The sequence below is a fragment of the Musca autumnalis genome, unplaced genomic scaffold (assembly GCF_047663935.1).
Source record: "Musca autumnalis isolate F117 unplaced genomic scaffold, ASM4766393v1 scaffold_3, whole genome shotgun sequence".
In the NCBI taxonomy this organism is placed as follows: domain Eukaryota; kingdom Metazoa; phylum Arthropoda; class Insecta; order Diptera; family Muscidae; genus Musca; species Musca autumnalis.
The window spans coordinates 260,517,296-260,536,940 of record NW_027411866.1 but is presented as its reverse complement, the minus strand read 5'-3'; the positions used below and the strand labels follow the sequence as shown (position 1 = coordinate 260,536,940).

General features: G+C 33.7%; 1 protein-coding gene across 25 annotated transcripts in view; it reads right to left on the bottom strand.

Moving 5' to 3' along the window:
* The window catches only part of mmd (disintegrin and metalloproteinase domain-containing protein mind-meld), a 670,172-nt gene that overhangs the window by 51,474 nt on the left and 599,053 nt on the right, over positions 1–19,645 (bottom strand). For 16 of the 25 annotated variants that reach the window (XR_012411845.1, XR_012411846.1, XM_073978215.1 and 13 more), the window contains one exon: positions 6,576–6,714. Coding sequence is in view for 22 of the 25 variants with exons in the window: in XM_073978215.1 (XP_073834316.1) it covers positions 6,576–6,714 (139 nt within the window). In the remaining 3 variants the exon portion in view is untranslated. The remainder of the gene's footprint in view (positions 1–6,575; positions 6,715–19,645) is intronic. The other 9 variants (XR_012411847.1, XM_073978235.1, XM_073978218.1 and 6 more) reach the window with 1 other exon arrangement.

The following is a 19,645-nucleotide window of genomic DNA, read 5'->3' as shown; positions in this document are numbered from 1 at the left end:
AAATCTAAGGGACATACATGTCTCTTGGTGGAGCACAGATTTATAAATTCTGCAAATATTACAATAGGTACTAAGCCTACTTTGGTATTTCGTAGATCGGAGAGTCATAGGGGTCGTAAGGATTTCGCTTTAGTATCTAATAAAATTCTATATTACTGTTACCAAAAAGTGCGCCTCAATATAGAAAAAACTCTGAACAATCAAAATAATTAGTTTAAGTAAAATCTGTTTCAGACAATTTGGTCCTTGTAATATTTTGTCCAATATAGGCCGTATTGGTCCAATCCTTGCGTTAACCCCCCAACAAAAGTTCAAACATGTTCGTCCCTATTTCTATCAGACCTAGATGAGTTCGAGTACCTCATAAATTCTTTCCTGAGATAGAAGCCCAAAAGCTTTAAAAACCCCTGCCGGCACCAAATAAGATAACTGATGAGCACGACTACATACGAATGAATATCCGATTTGGCTGAAAATTTACGCATCATAAAATTTCTCCCAAACGTATTCAAAGAAAATCAGCAATGGACCTTCGGTTACCTCCCTCAATAGGTTCAAAATTTTCGATTAAGTGCAGTTTAAGCCCTATTCGCGAGTTGTTTTGAATTTTATTTTCTGAAACGTACATCATTTGACAACACCTTCGTGTACTTTCGCACAAAAGTTAAAAATTTGCTTTAAATTTGTTTTGAAATATTCGTCGTCGGTAGTCATGTGTTTGTGATTACAATAATATAATTTTTACTTAGACCAGTCCATGGTAATTTGGATCAAAACAATCCAAACGCAATAGCTACGAATATTTGATCCAGTTTCAAAGTGGAATTAATCATGACGGGAGAGGTAAAGTTGTTCTCCACCCGTTCAGTCGCTCTCGTGTAGCTTAGGATATGGTATCTTTTTGATGTCGCAGGGAGTTTTACTCCTCTAACTAACTTTAAAGAAGTAAGTAGATTCAATTTTTCAAACCCCCTTTTATCCTGTGTATTTAGTGTTGATTAGGTCTGTCAGTAGGAAAATTAGGTCCACAGTTATACCTATCCACAGTCGGCTTAAACATTTACACTGAACATTTTCAAGACTCTGTCTATCCTGTGTAGGGTGTGTTGATTAGGTCTGTCAGTAGGAAAATTAAAGCCACTGTTATATCTATTAAACTGAAAATTTTCAAGACTTCTTTTGTCGAATAAGAAAATGTTATGTTATACTATATTTGGGGAGGGTATTACGTCGATTTTTTTTAAATTGCGTTTTTGTTACAGAATGATTGTGCAAGTCAAAACACGTCGTATGATATAAAGAAAATGGTATTATGTCGCGTTTTTTCTATATGTTTTTGTACCTGTCGGAAAAGGTCGTAAGTCCATAAAATGTGAAAATTTAAGTACGAAAAGGTCGTAAGTCCACAGGAAAATTTATATTTTGAATGATTATTACAGCTAATGTAGGTCAGATATAATGATTAGCGTCATCCATGTTTGGGTTACATTGCAAAGGAGCAGCCTACAACTTTGGATAATAATCGAATGATATTTGGCGGAGCCAAGGACCGAACTTTTGAATAAACTTCTGGTAATTTCTATTTAATTATTTATTTTGCATCGAAAATGTATACTTGACAGCTATTTTGCTTTATAAACGCATTGATTATGAAAGGTGGACTTCTGGCCTTTTAATTGATGCAAATTGTGATGATGTATGCGCTCAAATACAACGCATATTTTAAAATTTGAAAAAAATCCATTTTTTTTGGTCGTATATCTTACATAAAATTATGTGGTGCTTATATGTAAAACGTCCTTTTTGCAAACTAAAAAGGTTGATGTATCAGCTGATTATAGAGGCATTTGCAAAGCAGTCCGTCATAATCCCGAGCCGTATGATCATACATTTGTATGTATTTGAATCATACATTTTTTTAAAAGTTTTAAAAACGTTCCATTCTTTAAAAATATTTGATCTGGTCGATGATGAAAAAGTGACGGTTCTGTGTGCAAAATTGAGATCAATGGTTTGAACTGAACTTTTCGGATCAGTGGAAGAGTTTACCTCAAAAAATTTGTAAATGAATAACTGCATTGCAGTCAGTGTTGCCGAATTTGACGATTTATCGTCATTTTGACGATTTTTTTGGCCTAAAATTGAAAAATGACGATTTGAATTGCATGAAATAAAACATGATAACTATATTTTGACCAGAATTTAAGGAAAGGAATATTCCAAACTCGGTCTCATGAGCTATTTTAATGTTTTTAAACAATTTCAAGACGGATTGGCTTAATTAGGCACATATCTGGAATAGAGGTAATTTCATAGTTTTTGCCTCATCTTGGATTTACATCAGCTGAAAATTTTCATGTAGGATTTTTAATGAATGAAAATCTTCCTTGAAAAATTTTGGAGATATAATACTTCCGACCCACGTCCTCTTTAATGAGAGTTTTTGTCGATTTTCGACTGCCCATCAACCAAATGTACGTGTACCGGCAAACATGGACGGTCACTGCAAGCAAGCGATGTTTGAGCTAATCTGTCATTCAAAACTGGCAATGTGTACCCAGCTTTACCGTGCTGCATTACTTCAAACTAGAAAACCACGGGGAAAACTATCATCTTCTGAAAGCTGTTTTATAGCGGTACCTAAGGGGTTACATCTACTTGTCACTTTCAAAAAAAAAGGCGACAAAAGTGCCGCAAAAAAAATTAAGAGGAAAGCAATTTCTTGAGATTTTTATGTAGCATAGATACTTTAAACGCGTTTTTCTCGAAATGGCATTTTTGAAGTCGGTGCCAACGATAGCTCGATACCGAATTGACCGATCTTCACATGGTTTGGTGAGCTTATTAAATAAATAAAAGGCTTGCAATTAAGCGAGACAGTTTTAAAAAAAAATTTTGCCAGATTTTTTGACGAAAAAAATCAATCAATTTTTTTTGTTAAATCGAAATTTTGACTATTACGGTTAAATTTTTTTATAAAAAAAGTTTGTTTAAAATTCTGTTTCACCTTAAAGCAAGATTAATAGGTTCTTAAAATGCTTACAAACATCCGACCCATCCGTTTTCGACGCTTTTACAAAAAAGGGTTACGCAGATAGCCATTTACCACAAGACTTTGCAATCTTTTTCAACAACAAAAATACCAAAAGTAGTATAAGATGTGCTCTTTCTTTCTTGATGAACGAACTTAAAAAAAATTTGCTAGTTTCTTTGAAAACAATTCAAGAAAATTAGTTTTTTTGGTCTGCCCAGCTAGGGACAACCCTTTAATTGAGATTGTGTTATATTTATTGCTGTGGGTTGTATATTTTATGTTGTCAGTCTCATTGACAAACCTATCGGCTAAGAAATCGCATTAAACGGTAACCTAACCTAGTTTTGGATCATGACGACGATTTTTTGACGATTTTCCAAATTTTGTTGACGATTTGACAATTTTTTTTGACAATTTCCGACCAAAAACTGTCGGTAACGCTGATTGCAGTTCCAACCCACATATCGTCACCAAAAATGCCCGAAGACGAAACCCAGAGGCAAATCGAAATTCGTTTTTTGATGGGATCTGATACATAAAGTTAAAATACATGCTCTGGCAAATTTTCAAGCTTCCACGTTCAAAAACAACGATCCTATTCAAGAAATGGCATTTCGGAAAATGGGATAATATTGCAGATTTTGTTTTAATGACGGATCCAAAACCAATCGTTTCCGCTGTTTTGGTTTCCTTTTTTACTCCCTTTCGTACTCCCTTTCGTATTGGTGAAGATTGTAAAACAATGGAGATATCACAATTGTCGGTAATGCACAACATTTTTCAATTTTTTATAATCACGCTGCAGGTTGCAATTTTGATCGTATATTCACTTCAAATTTTGGTTGCTAATGGGGGTCGCAGAGAGAATGATGCATATTGAGTTTGGTGGTAGTCGAAAGCTCATGCACAGGGGTAGTTTTGTTGGGTTTCACATTGTCGGCCCCCTTCCGACTACAGTCTAGGCTCATTTGTTTTTAAAACTAAGGATCTGTTACTGCTTTTTTACAGTCGCAGGCAGGTTATATCTCTGTCGGCAATACTGACTGATACCTTTTTACTTTTTTGGATAAATTCGACAATTTATCTCAGATGGTTATATATAAATTTTTGCAAAAAAATTACAAAACCGAACGATATTTATTTACGTGCTGTCTGTCTAGCTTAAAGTCGGTTAAAATACAATTAGTCAATTATGTACACAATTGGGATGATCAAGGCCGTTGTATGATTGAGTTTGAATAAACATAGTATGGTATTTTCAACAAGGTATTTTGACCTTAATTTTATTTTAAATTAATAAATTAAATTTGAACCTGAATTATTATTTTGAACACGGCTGCAGTTTGTACGGCAATTGGCATAATATGTGTGTGTGTGGAGAAAAGATAGAAAAAACTTACCTGGATTGTTTTGGGTTCTTGGTGACATTGTTGTTGGTCTGATTTAATGATTATTGAATTTTCAATACAATCGCCATTTGTAAATATTTCGTCTTGGCCGATTGTAAAGAAAAGAGTTAAATGGAATTGACAACGATAGGATGGGGAGAAAGGTGAAGTCGCAGTGATGTGCAGCGATAGAAAATAATAGTTTTTTCTTTTTAGTTCCATGTATCATATGTTAGGGTTTTTATTTTCTTTTTTGTTGTTGTGTTTTCTTGGCAAAAGAGAAAATAAAAACATTTTAAGAACATTTTCGGTTTTCTTATTTTACTAATTTCTCCAATGTTGAAATGAACGTTAGTTTGTTGGTATGAATAACGTTTGATGGAAAATATTGTTGGATGGTACGTATTGATAGTAGGATTTGGATATTTTTCTTCTCGGTATTTTTGTAGTTGTTTTGTTTTTTTTTTTATTCTAAAATCACTGAATTGTGGAACAAGTACAAGTTGTTTTGTGAATACTGGATACTGAGAGTACTGAGTCTACATAAATGCTAACAGTCACAATGACGACGGCAACCATAAAAGTAGTAATGAAAAATTTTCTTTATTCGGTCTCACATTGGTTTTGCATTTTTTTGTTTCATTTCCAACAACGTATATTCGTTCTTTGGCTAAATGTATATACGTTTCTTTTGCAATTTTTGAAATTTGCTTCGTTTCTTGGTTTTTGATTTTTTTTTCACAGAGAAATACTGATATTTCCATGTTGATTAATTTTTTGTTGTTTGGCTTTTCATTAATAAATTGAAACACAAAAAAATTTGTTACAAATTAAAACATTGAATTTAATGAAGTTGATTTCTTCGTTTTTTACTGAACGGAGGAGGTGGCAGAGAGCTTGCAGTGGTTGTGGTAATAGCTTTGCAAAACTGAGCTTGGGAAAAGTGTGGTTGGGTGGTGGTAGTGGTGAGGAAAGTAATGGTGATTATGGTGATGAAGTGATGCCTTTAACATTTTAATGTTCCATGGAAAAGTACCGATTTGTATCCATGGTAGTAGTGAATGGGTTTAGGGTGCCAATTAACAAGCATTGTGATTATTGTTGATTACATTGTGTTAAAGCAAATTTAGGGAATGAAGATTTTTGTTTGTTTTTTTTTTAATCCTGATGTCTTGTCATAACATTCACAAGGCATAATATTGTGTGTGAGATGATGATGATGAACAAAGAGCAGGTGGGGGAGGCGGGAACATGGTTTGATTGGAATTTATAGCGTTTTTTGGTTTTTTTTTGAAACACAACATCGAGTTATGAAACACATGTAGATAGCAGATACAAGCGAAAACTACAAACAAACACAAAATCATATATGTATATACACCGATAATGGAAACACAGACAGACACAAAGAGATAGAGAGAGTGTGTGATATTAACAGATATACAGCGAGTATAAAAGTTTTGTTGATTGTACAAACAAACAAAAAAATATGTATGAATAAATTTTGAGGCAAAAAAGCAAAACAATTATATTTGAAATGTCCATAAGAAACAAAAAAAAAAATATGAATTCAGACAATGAGTTGCCCACAAGGCAACCACACAAAGACAGAGTTAAAAAAAATAATAAACTAAATGAAAAATTTTTATTTACAAAATAAAAATCAAGGATTTTAGCATAGAGATGTTTGTATTTCATTCTTCTTTTTTGTTTTCCTCTTGAATAGTGAACATTAATGAGAGAAAGTATTGATAATGACATTTTTTCTGTTTCGTGTCTACCCGTGTTTTTTTTTTGCTTTTTGGTGGAAACCATTTTTGCTGCAGTGGTCTGAGTTTAATGTATTGACTTTGGTGTGTAATTTGTGGCGTCTACGAGAGTGTTTTAGTTGTGGTAGTGGTGGAGGTGACGGTGTGGTTTTGAGGTTTTGGGGGGCAATGTGGCAATGATTATCTATTTTCCTCGTTAATAGTTTTGTTTTTTTTTTTGTTTATGCAAAATCAAAATAATAATAAAAGTAATTACAACAAATTGATTTGTTTATCAACCAAAGAATCGTATAACAGAATTCGATTGTTTAGCTTTCAATCGCTTTTTCAGCATTGTTTTCTTCAATTATTTTGTTTGTTTTTCATTACTTCTTTTCAACTAACCTCAGACACAGGGAGAAGTTTCTATGTACTACAACTGACCTGTAGCACAGTGCCATCAAGGTGAATGTTACAAAAACGAACCCAACAACTGACATTAGTACACCAACTAGGAATACTGTATTTGAGCCATGGTAGTTCTCTATACGAGTTACAATTCAGTTTTGTGTATGTGGTGGTGGTGGTGATGGTTGTGGCGGTAGTTGGTAATTTAAATAAAAAAGTATTATTTTATTATTGTTATCATTATTGTTGTGTAAGCAAATGTAAATGTTGTTGAAAATGTGTGTTGAAAAATATGAATTCATTGTTTGTTTTGGATTTGTTGTTGGCAATGAAATAATGGAAATATTTAATTAAATTAATGGATATTATTTCAAATATGCACAAACAAATTTGTTGGTCGTTTGGAGAATCCATTCCATTCCACATTTGATATTTGAAATGTGCGTTGGTTTAATATGTTAATTATTTAGGGTTTTTAATTATTTTGTTTTTATAAATATTATTTGTTTTTAATTGATCGATGGATAGTCGTTGATGAACATTGGTTTTCCATGGTGTTTTTTTGTTTGCATTTTGTCAATTCGTTGCCATTGATGTGGTGGTTACAACATTTTATTCCATTATTGATGATGTTGTTGTTGTAGTGGCAGAAAATATATATGTAAAGTAATTGATATGTTTTGTTAGAATACAATACAACTAAATTAAGTAAATTTGCATTTAAATAGTTGACGTTAACTGACAATAAATCCTTCATCACCCATCCTTCTTGTATTTATAGCTGTTGTTGTTGCTGGGACAAGAAGAATCTCTGCACGCCATGACAATGGTAATCCCAAAAGCGCGCATTGTTCAAATGGATATTGACCTTTTTTTCATGCTTTCATTCATTCATTGATGATGGACAGTTTCAGGACAACAATTCCTCGCCAACCATCCATCCATTCATCTATCAAAGCATATTCCCACACACATAGTCCCTCGAAACACCCAAAAGAAAAAAAAACTATGTGTGTAATTCTTTTTTGTGTGTAAGTATGTGTGTACGAGTGTGTTTGTGTAGTAGTATGGTAGTTCATGCATAAAAGATGAATTGATTTGTATACAACAAATGTGTTACATTCAAAAGAAAACAAGAGAATAGAATAGCCATGTAAAGCCACTGAAATAATAAATAATTAATTAGTAACCTCCAATCGATCCCTCTCTATTATCAACACAATCCCAAACACACACACACAGATACAGTCATACAAATTCACTCAACATACATATATCATTGGTAATGCAATAATGAAATGCTCTCCATGAAGGATTCAGGTGGTCTGCAGGACGGTCGGGGTCAAGTGAACAATATTTTTTGTTTGGATATATTTACATCTACAACAGTATACCACAATTGTTGTTTGTTGCTGGCTGGCTATAGCAGTTGGCACTCCCTCACTAACCCCTTTCGACTGGAGTTATTTTTTACAGCCATACCATATGTCCTTCACAGAGTTTAAGTAAACTCTGACGAACAGGTTTAATTAGTTCACTTCATCCCGAATACATTGCACTGTAAGTGTGTGTATGTGTTGCGAGTTTTAGTTATGCACATACATACATATGTAAACTTACAAATGCATTTCTGAGATGTAGAAATCTATTCAATGTTTGAAAGGCACTTTCACTATTCAACCAAATGAATCAATAGAAGAAATGCATAGCCATACTGAATTGAAAATAGAAACAGGTTAGTAGTTCACTTAACATTTTTCCCATACACTTTATATCCATTAATGCAATGGATTTAAATTAAATTATTAAATAATTTAAATCAATTTCTGGCATTAAATTTGAAAATGTTCTTCTTGTCTTTGTATCATATACAGACTACTATTGTATGGACTTATGAAGGCAACACGAATCAGTGAAAGCAGCACTCGAAACACTTCGTTTCGATGTTGATGGGTTTTCTGAGGGAAACAGTCGCCTTTCCCACGAATATCTCAGAAGACACTCCTTTGTCTTTTCTCATATAAATGAGTGCAACCCGACTTTATTTTTAGCTCAATGATATGGCACCTCCTATTTATCGTACTGTGTTCCACATATAGTGTGACATCACTTGTATATTGCTTTTTTGACGCAATATACATATGTCGAGAATTTTTGCGGGACTTTAGCCATTGTAGAAACATGTGATTTTATTTTCAAAGAGCCGAACTTAGGCATTCAGCCCGCAAGACGGTCATGCTGATCTATGCACTTCGGTGACACCCATGAATATTAGTATAGTACGACAATAAGAAGAGATTTCTTGTTTTATTTCTCAATTTATCATCCTGTGTTCAAGGATCAAAAAATAAGTGTTTGTTAATGGGTTTTCTGAGGGAAACAGTCGCCTTTCCCACGAATATCTCAGAAGATACTCCATTGCCTTTTCTCATATTAATGATTGCAACCCGACTTTATTTTTAACTCAATGATGTGGCACCTCCTATTTATCGAACTGTGTGCCACACATAGTGCGACACCACTTGTAGATCCCTTTTTGACGCAGTATACGATTTTGTACATTGATCAATTTAAATTACTCTCCGATCGACGACAAGATATGTCCCATCTCTAGCAAATGAGAGTATTTATCGAAATAAATTAATTATGAGAGACAAAATACAAAATTTAAACAAATTTGAAAAACAACAACAGTTTTAGAAAAACTTTGTTGAAGCTGTTATTGAAAAATAACTTCGGTGGAGAATATCCACCAACAAAAAACAAGGGAACTGATGAAATCCTGTGGCGAGGATCGAAACTAGTCTTCCCTGCCTTTCCCCTTGGCGAACAATTTGTTTTATAAAAACTACAAAGCATGAATGAAAAGTAAACGGTGAAACGATTAGTATATATTCAAAACATAGTAAATTTTTTCTTTTCTTTCATTGAGTTACACTTCTTGTCGATTGTTTCAAATTTGCGTACAAATCTAAAAACTAAATCAAATACCTGCCTGGAAGTCTGTACACAAAAAATTTATTTTGGCAGGTCTCTCTCGTTAATTTTGAAAATAGAACATTTGAAAAATGTGTTGAAAATATCGCAATTTTAAGAAAAAATAGACAAAATGAATGAAAAGAATAGAATTTAAAATAAAATAGATGGTTGAAGGAACGAAAAGTATTTTTCCAGTTCATATCAACTAATTTTGCATGTCTTTTGGTTGAAACTTTCTTTAAAATCAGCAAACAAAATGTATGAAAATATGAGCCATGTTTGTATGAAGTATGTATGTACCATGTCGTATGAACGGGTTAATTCGAATTATTTTTTTCTAACTTATCGGTAAGGGAAGATATGCCTGGAAACTGCGAGTTTTGGCCCACAATGTTCTTACATTTATGTGAGGGTTAATATATTAGGATAAAAATAAAAAAGTGAATAAACTTTTCTTAAGTACATAACTTTATCAGTTTCTTATGATTTCTCGAAAATAACTCCTTAGAAAATATTTTCAATTGATTAAAAAAAAAATAAATTAAAAATATATGTTTAGAATAATAAACTCTAAAAACAACAATATATTGAAAAATATTATTGATTCCCACAAATACACTTAAAGAAAATTAAAGAGTTTTGTATTACACACTCACACCCATACTTTGCTTGATATGATTTGTGGATAGATAGATGGAGGAAAAGTGAGTGAGTGAAACGACACGAAGAGATTTTTACAAAACATATACACACACATATGATAATATAAACTTATATTTATTATTTTAAGAATTATACGAATAATGATAATATTTTCATTTCAAAAATAGTTTTCAACACATATACACATACGAATATAATAAATATACACATAACACATTAACACATTCAAATATCTTTGTAAGAGGATTATTTGAGTTTCACACACACAAACATACACTCGGTTGTCCAAACACACGCACACACACACACACACTTCTACACTTAGAAAAGTTTGTTACATCAAAGAAATTTGGATAGTTTTGAGAAGACGTGGATAGAATTAAATACATACATATGTATGTATGTATGGATTTGTAAAAATCTATACATTTATACTTAATAAATTATAAGTGAAATATAAAAATATGCACCCATTTATATATATTTAAATTTAGAAGAATTTGTTGTTTAATAGGATTTTATTGTTAGAAATAGGCAATTCTACAAATTACACTGACACAGCGATAGAAACACACAAAAATATTTGTATACATTTTTTGACCGTAGGCATTTTGTTATATTTTTGTTTTTGTACACAATCCACGCACACACAGATCATTTAGGAGCACATAACGAAGGAGGTATCTCATAAATTTGTTAATGAATTAAATTTAGTTGCATTTTTTTAACGCTTCCTTTTTGAAAACAATATTATGGAACATACAATCAGTATTTTAGAATCAAAGTCATGCCCAAAAAAAGATAAATTTGTGGACATAATTTAATATGAAAACGCTACTAACATTTAAACTATGGAGACTGAAAAGCGTTCACCTATCTGCTCCAGCCATATCAAATATTCACGGTGAGAAAAGTTTTTTATTTACATTATTATAGGCTTGATTTTACACGTCGGAAACTGATTTAGATTTCGACTTTACGTACTAAATCATTGATTTATAACTTATGTGTAGAATTTGATACTAAATAGGCATTAAGGAAACCAACGACTAGGTAAAAATATTGTAAGCTGTAGGTTTGGACAAATATTGGGGAAAGCATTATCGTTATAGAACCCATTTCGTATTATGTAGATAGGATTAATGTCTAAAAAAACTGTAAAATAAATTACCGTTGCGTTTACACCAGAAGGACTATTTTATTTAAATTTTAGTGGACTTAAACTTTGAAGTAATGCATTCATATTTTCGTACGGTATGTTTTTTCATATATACGTTTGTACCCGCCCTGCCTCTCTATGGCTGGAGGACACGGTAATGGATTAACCGATTTGGTCCAAAATTTTGTCCTCGAAATATTTTGTCTAAACTTATGCCCTTCACCACGAGTTATATTGAAGTAAAATGGAACAATTATTTTCCTTTCGTTTAATTACCAAATTTCAGCAAATTTCTTCGATCTAAATACCGACAAATTCATGCGAAAAGTTTCTAGACTCAAAGAAGACTAATTACAAATTTCCGATATTTCGGTAAGACAATGCGGCTAAAACCTAAAAAATACCAAAAATTAAAAGGTATGCTTCTGTGGGGGATGAAGGAAGATGTGGACTTATACTAATAATAATTATAACCCCCTGGAAGACTAAATAACAAAATCCAGTCATGTCGGTGGGATATTGACGTCACAACCTTTAGATTTACGAAAATCTGGAGCTACCGTTCTATGGGGGCTATATAAAGGCATGGACCTATACCGACAAATTTCATATGGAAAGTTTTATACCCCAAATGAAGACTAAACACCAAATTTCAACCAATTTGGTGGAATGTTGAGGCAACAACTTTCAAAATATCCAAAATCGGGAGGTACCGTCCAATGGGAGCTATATGAAGGGGTGGACCTATACCGACAACATTAGAGGAGAAAGTTGAATACCCCCAATGAACACTAAATACCAAATTTCAGCCACTTCGATTGATTATTGTGGCCATAACATTCAAAACACCGAAATTCGGGAGGTACCTTTCTATGGGGGCTATATAAATGTGTGGAACTATACCAACAAATTTCATATGGGAAGTTTTATACCCCATATTATGACTAAACACCTAATTACATCCACTTCGGCGTAATATTGAGGCCACAACCTTCAAAATATCGAAAATCGGGAGGTACCGTTCTATGCGGGCTATATGAAGGCTTGGGCCTATACCGACAAAATTCTTGGCGAAAGTTTTATACTCCCAGTGAAGTCTAAATACCAAATTGTAGCCATTTCGGAGGAATATTGAGTCCACAACCTTCAAAATACCAAAAAATCGGGCGGTACCGTTCTATGGGGGCTATATGAAGGCTTGGGCCTATGCAGACAAAATTCTAAGGGAATGTTTTATACCCCCCGCGAAGACTAAATACCAAATTTTAGCCATTTCGGAGGAATATTGAGACCACAAACTTCAAAATACCGAAAATCGGGAGGTACCGTTCTATGGATTAAATCTTCAAAAAACCGAATATTGCTAGGTACCTTTATATGGGTGCAATACCAAAACGTAGACCTACGTCCACAGGTTGTGGTGGAAATGTTTTGTGACCACTAGGAACCCTATTTAATAAATTAGAGATACATTTCTAGGAAAATGTGGGAAAATCGTTATATGTTGGCTATACCAAAACATCAGCCGATGTTGTTCATATTTTTAGTCCATTATTACCCACAGACACAGGCTGAGGTTGGGCAAAATGTCAGAAACTTATCTGAATTCGTTTACAAAGTTATTAATTTCGCGCCGTTAGATCAGTGGTTTCGACCACTGTGCAGCGGGCAATTCCTTACAATGTACATATCGGGGAACACTTTCGGATACCTCCCTCACAGAATATTAATTAAATTAATTAAACAAAAGCTCAAAATTTTTGCTCAAATACAGTTTAATGGCTATTGTAGAGTCCATGTGATCCTGTTTACACCCACATAATGTTTTATGAGACCAATTCCATGCTTTCTGTACATAATGACCCAAAAGCTCTAAAAAGTCCTACGGTAACAAGCTTAAATGTCTGATGGTCACGATGATTGATAGGTGTGATTGGTATTGGTCCAACCTTGGTTCATTATAAAATTTCTCTCAAAGTTCCCAGAAGGTCTATATAGGACAACATCTTCGAGTAACTCCCACACTAAAGTTAAAAACTTTGGTAATTTCAGTTTTAGAGCTGCTCGAAACTTTCATTGAAGTTAAATCATTTGATTCAGATTACAACGATAAAATTTTCTTCGTGGGCACGTCTGTGGTTCGTGAAAGCTCAAAAAATCAACTAAAATGCTTGTTTGGCACGATAAGTGTCGAAAGGAATGACTCTCCGCATGGGATCCAGTTCCTGGGACTATGGCCTGTGGAATTTTTAATGGCATATAGTCATTGTAATCAAGACTACATTTTTATACTCTACACCACTATGTGGGGAGGGTATTATAAGTTGGTTTTGGCCAAAAAGTTTGTAACGCATCGAAATAATGGTCGTAGACCCATACTTATATATACCAAAATGGATGTCTCGACGAGCTGAGTCGATCTGGCTATGTGTGTCCGTCCGTCAGTCCGTCCGTCCGTCCGTCTGTCCATCTAAACCTTGTAATCACGCTACAGGTCGCAATTTTGATCGGATCGTCACGAAATTTTGGATGTTGATGGGGGTCCCGGAGGGGAAGAAGCCTATTGATTTTGGTGATGGTCGGATAATATTTAGGGGTCGGAATGGGCAAAAAACTTATGTGGATAAAAAGACAGCGTTTTTTCCAAAGCGAATATCTCAGTTTCTATACGGGGTATACCAAAAGCATAACCTGACAATAAAAGTAGAAAATATCGCCTTTTTAATGATGTAAAGTAGGTTCTCGTAGGTGATCAAACAACGAAGATATCACAATAGTCGCAAATAAAACCGAAATTTTCATTTTTGCAATTTTAATTATAATGACGAGTATCACAGCTTTGGTTGGGGACTTTCCAAAAGCAAAGCCTGACTGTGAAAGTAGAAGATCCTATCTTTACAATGATGTAAACTAGGTCGGCGTAGGTGACCAAATAACGGAGATATCGCAGTAGTAGTTAATACATCCCATTTTTCCACTTTTTTGGAAATCACGCTATAGGTCTCAATTTTGATCGGATCGTCACGAAATTTTGAGGGTTAATAGGGGTCACACAGATGAAGAAGCCTATTGATTTTGGTGATGGTCGAATAATATTTAGAGGTCGTAATGGGCAAAAAACTTATTTGGAGAAAACGACAACGTTTTTTCCAAAGCGAATATCTCAGCTTCAATATGGGGTATACCAAAAGCAGAACCTGGCCATGAAAGTAGAAAATATCGCCTTTCTAATGATGTAAAGTAGGTTCTCGTAGGTGATCAAACAACGAATATATTGCAATAGCCGCTAATAGAACCCAACATTTTATTTTTGCGATTTTAATAACAATGACGAATATACAGCTTGGGATGGGGATCATCCAAAAACAAAGTCTGACTATGAAAGTAGAAAATCCCATCTTTACAGTGATGCAAAGTAGGTTGGCGTATGTGGCCACATAACGGAGATATCACAATAGTCGGCAATACATCCCATTTTTTAATTTTTTTGTAATCACGCTACAGGTCGCAATTTTAATCGGATCGTCACGAAATTTTGGGGGCTAATGGGGATCCTACAGAGAAAGAAGCCTATTGATTTTGGTGATAGTCGGATAATATTCAGAGGTCGGAATGGGCAAAAAACTTATTTGGAGAAAAAGTCAACGTTTTATTTCAAAGCGAATATTTCTGCTTCTAAAAGGGGTATATCAAAAGCAGAACCTGCTGATGAAAGCAGAAAATATCGCCTTTGCAACGGTGTTACGTAGGTTGTCGTAGGTGGTCAAACAACTAAGATATCGCAAAAGCCGCTAATAGAACACAACTTTTCATTTTTGTGATTTTAATAGTAATGACGAATATCACAGCTTTGGTTCCGGACCTTCCAAAAGCAAAGTCTGACAATGAAAGTAAAAAATCCCATCATTACAATGATGTAAAGCAGGTTGACGTAGGTATCCAAATAACGGAGATATCGCAATAGTCGGTAATACATCCCACTTTTCCACTTTTTTGGAAATTACGCTACAGGTCGCAATTTTAATTGGATCGTCACGAAATTTTGGGTGTTATTGGGGGTCCCACTGAGGAAAAAACCTTTTGATTTTTGATAATGGTCGGATGTTATTCAGGGGTCGGAATGTGAAAAAAAAATATTTGGAAAAAAGACCAACGTTTTATTTCAAAGTTAATATCTCCCTTCTGTAGGAGGTATATCGAAAGCAAAACCTGGCAAGGAAAGTAGAAAATATCACCTTTACAACGATGTGAAGTAGTTTGTCATAGGTGGTCAAACAACAGAGATATCGCAATAGTCGGTAATGCATCCCTTTTTCCATTTTTGTGCAATCACACTAAGAAATTTTGATCGGATCCTCACGAAATTTTGGGGGTTGATGGGGGTCTAACACAGAAGGAAGCCTATTGATGGTTGGCATACATCCCACTTCTCCATTTTTTATTTGGGTTGTAATGTCGATGCACTTAAATGCGTTTCAAAAAAATTGACCTGTGTTAATGAAGACATTCAGAGCAAAAGCGCTAAGCTATCCCAATTTTAATATTTTGAATTTTATTAGTCAAAAGCTTATGAACAGGGGTAGTGGTGTAGGGTATTACATAGTCGGCCCCGACCCGACTATAGCCTCGGCTTACTTGTTTTGCTTATTGTCTCCCTTCATGCATCTCTCGCACCTAAGTTGTTTTTACAATGCTATATACCACTCAAAAATTTAAAAAACTACTCTGAAATTGTCCAAAACTTCTACGAACATTTTATTTATCTTGGGTTCTTTTGTTATTGTTCTTTTGTACAGTCACAGGCTGACAATACATCTATCTGAAACTTTTTGTCCGAATGAAACCGGTGTCCGAATTGTTCGGATTTCCGAATAAATTAAAAATAAATTATTTTCTATGATTGTTTAAGTCTGGAGTATTACCTCACTGGCTTCATATTACCATCTACATAGAAAAAGAATCTTCTATGATTAAGTCACTCGTGGTAGGCATATAATACTTCTTTAATTATTATACTGGTCAACAGGACTTTTGTTTCAACCGAAGTTGCGGTTGTTTTTAGATGAAATCGGCGAGTTATTTTCAAATCCGTCCTCGGTTTTTCTCCATCAGCTCTTGTTTTTGAGATATAGCTCAAAATCGGTTTTTACGAGTTTAACTCAGACTTTCGTTATTTTCGGATACAAACAAATATTTTTTGTGGGTTTTTCGACATTAATATATTAAGGAGATGTTGTACGCTCAATATAAATCGTTTTTGAAATAGTTATGGTGAGTATATATCAAAAAATATAGAAAATATACGACGGACCTTGTAAAAATTGCTTATTTTGAGTACTTTAAGCTGTAATTACGTCATCGGTGGAAGTCATAGGATCTTCATATGGTACTCCGGATATGCTTAGGGTGTCTACTATATAGTCCAGTATTCAATTTTTTAATATTAAGTTCATAGCGCCCATGATTCGGCCATAACCTAAAAATCGCCATGAAGAGTGCTAAAGGGAAATAATTTACCAGTGATATCATTACCACAAAAGCCATTTACTTTTCAATGGCAGTCTTCATGATGATTTTTAGGTTATGGCCGAATCATGGGCGCTATGAACTTTATATTATAAATTTGAATACTGGACTATATAGTAGACACTCTAAGCATATCCGCATTGCCATATGAAGATCCTATGACTTCCACCGATGACGTAATTACAGCTTAAAGTACTCAAAATAAGCAATTTTTACAAGGTCCGTCGTATATTTTCTATATTTTTTGATATATACTCACCATAACTATTTCAATTACGATTTGTATCAAGCGTACAACATCTCCTTAATATATTAATGTCGAAAAACCCACAAAAAATATTTGTTTGTATCCGAAAATAACGAAAGTTTGTGTTAAACTCTTAAAAACCGATTTTGAGCTATATCTCAAAAACAAGAGCTGATGGAGAAAACCCGGGGCCGGATTTGAAAATAACTCGCCGATTTCATCTAGAAACAACTGCAACTTCGTCTGAAACATTCAACTTTTTCAATTTTGTTGAGCAGTGTTATTGCTAAAACCGAACATTAAAATGAGAGATATAGTGGTGTCCGGATTATCGAGTAGACATATCTCGATAAACCGGAAAATTTAACGGGTGCCCGAGTTATCATGATTACTGTACATAGAAGAAAATGGAGAAACCTGATATATACATACATAGATATATGACTAAATAGAATTTCTAGAGGAGAATGTTCGCTGTTATTCTACTTATCGAAGCTATGATTTAAAAAGGGTAAAATAAAATGACGTAACTAATCACTTTATCTCAAAAAATCTTTCAATGAGGTGGCATTATTTTAATTAAATCCAATGTGCTACAAAGTGTGTATACTAGGGTTATAATTTTTTGCATTTTTTCCAAATATCAAAAATACCACCACATAGCATGGTAGAATAAGAAAAGGTAGCAGCAATACACAGCTGACTGAACTGGGTTGTAACGTTAGTGTCAAATTTCATATGACATTTTATACATTTATTTCTATTTCGATGTACATTAGGGACATATATTTTTTGAGAAAAAAAAAATATATCATTCGGAAAAAACCATTTCCCAGAAAGACTTCTTCATATCAATGATATGTAACCTCCTCCAAGTTCGAACGATAAACCGCGCAGTAAATCCCCGCTTGTAGAGGCGATACAACGTTTGTTAATATGTGAGGTATTTTGTTAAAATTTAAAAAAATAAAGCCCTAATAAACATGTGCTTCTTCGATTTCTAAAACAAAACATTGAAACAGCTTCTCCTTTTTCTATGAATTTCCAGCGACCCCAAACTTTTCTGCAAGAATTCTACTTTCTGCGAGAATTTGTGCATTTAGTGGAATGATGTGGAAACATAAAAATTGAAAATGTAACGAATTTTCATTCATGTTTTCCAAAATATTCAACCAAATGTGAAAAATTATTAGTTTTTTAAATTCCAATAATTTACATTTCCTTGTTTTGTTTACAAATACAACTGGCAGTAACGTTACAAACAAAAACAAATTCCTTTGTGGTTGTTGTTCGAGTTGTATTTGTTGTAGTATTAACTTTACCTTGTATTTGTTCTACCATGACCACATAGCCGTGCTGAGATTGACAAATATTAAGACATGCGTTTTAACTTTTGCCCTACAGTTAAAAAGTTTCCGCATCGATGCTCTATAGGTTATATGGCCTTTTAATGAAGCAAAAATTAATGACGGCGGACATACTTCTTAAAACGACTACAATTATAACGTACATAAAATATCATCCCGCTAGTGGATTTTTTTACAATTTGTTAGTATTTACAGGCCTTCTTGTGATGTCCTTTTAGTTCAAAGCGAGTGCTTTTTAGTGTTTATAATTTTCTACACCAAAAGTTTGGTTTGGAAACTAAAAATTAAAAAAAAATGTTTGCTACAAGGAGGCCACCTACAAAAAAGTGATATAACTCAAAAAATCGCAACTCAGAACCCTTTTCTAAAGATATTTCCGATGGTAGAATTTCAGACAAAGTGAGACAATTTTGTAAAAGATAGCAAAGCGGTATTAAACAAAGTTATTTCTTATAGAAATTGAATGTAATCTTCAATATCGGACCATTCTACATAAGTCTGAAACAGATTGGGTCAAAATCGCGATAATTAAGCGTTTGTTTTAAATAAAAATCAATCGCATGCATGCATATAAAAAACGTTTGTTCATAACTTTAAATCAAAGATTTTATAAAACAAATTATCCAAAGGCCTTCAGAAATACAGTTTGACAAGCAATTGTTTTCAAACTGAGAAAACGAACACTTTTCATGCATTAATTACTAAAAAATGACAAATAGTTGTGATAAAAATATCGGGTTTTTTGTAAAAATTAGTTGATCGACTTGTTTAAGACCAAAATGAATGGATAAATAAAACATTAACCCGCTTAGTTCAATAATAATAACCAAAAGAATAATTAACATGTAATGCAAGGTGCCAAGAAAATGTTTTCAAAATGTAATTCAGGTTCCAAAATACCCCATGTTTTTGGTAAATACTTAAAAATCATGACATCTTATGAATTTTATTCTTAACAAGGATTAGTTGCTAACAAGTATTAACAATATAAGGCATGGAATATCCCCACTAAGAGGGTTACCATATGGACCAAGGGGGTACCAGATCGTATTACACGTAAACGATGTCCAATAGGTCTCAAACCGGGAATATCTGAAAACTGAGACATTTTATGAGCATTTTTAGT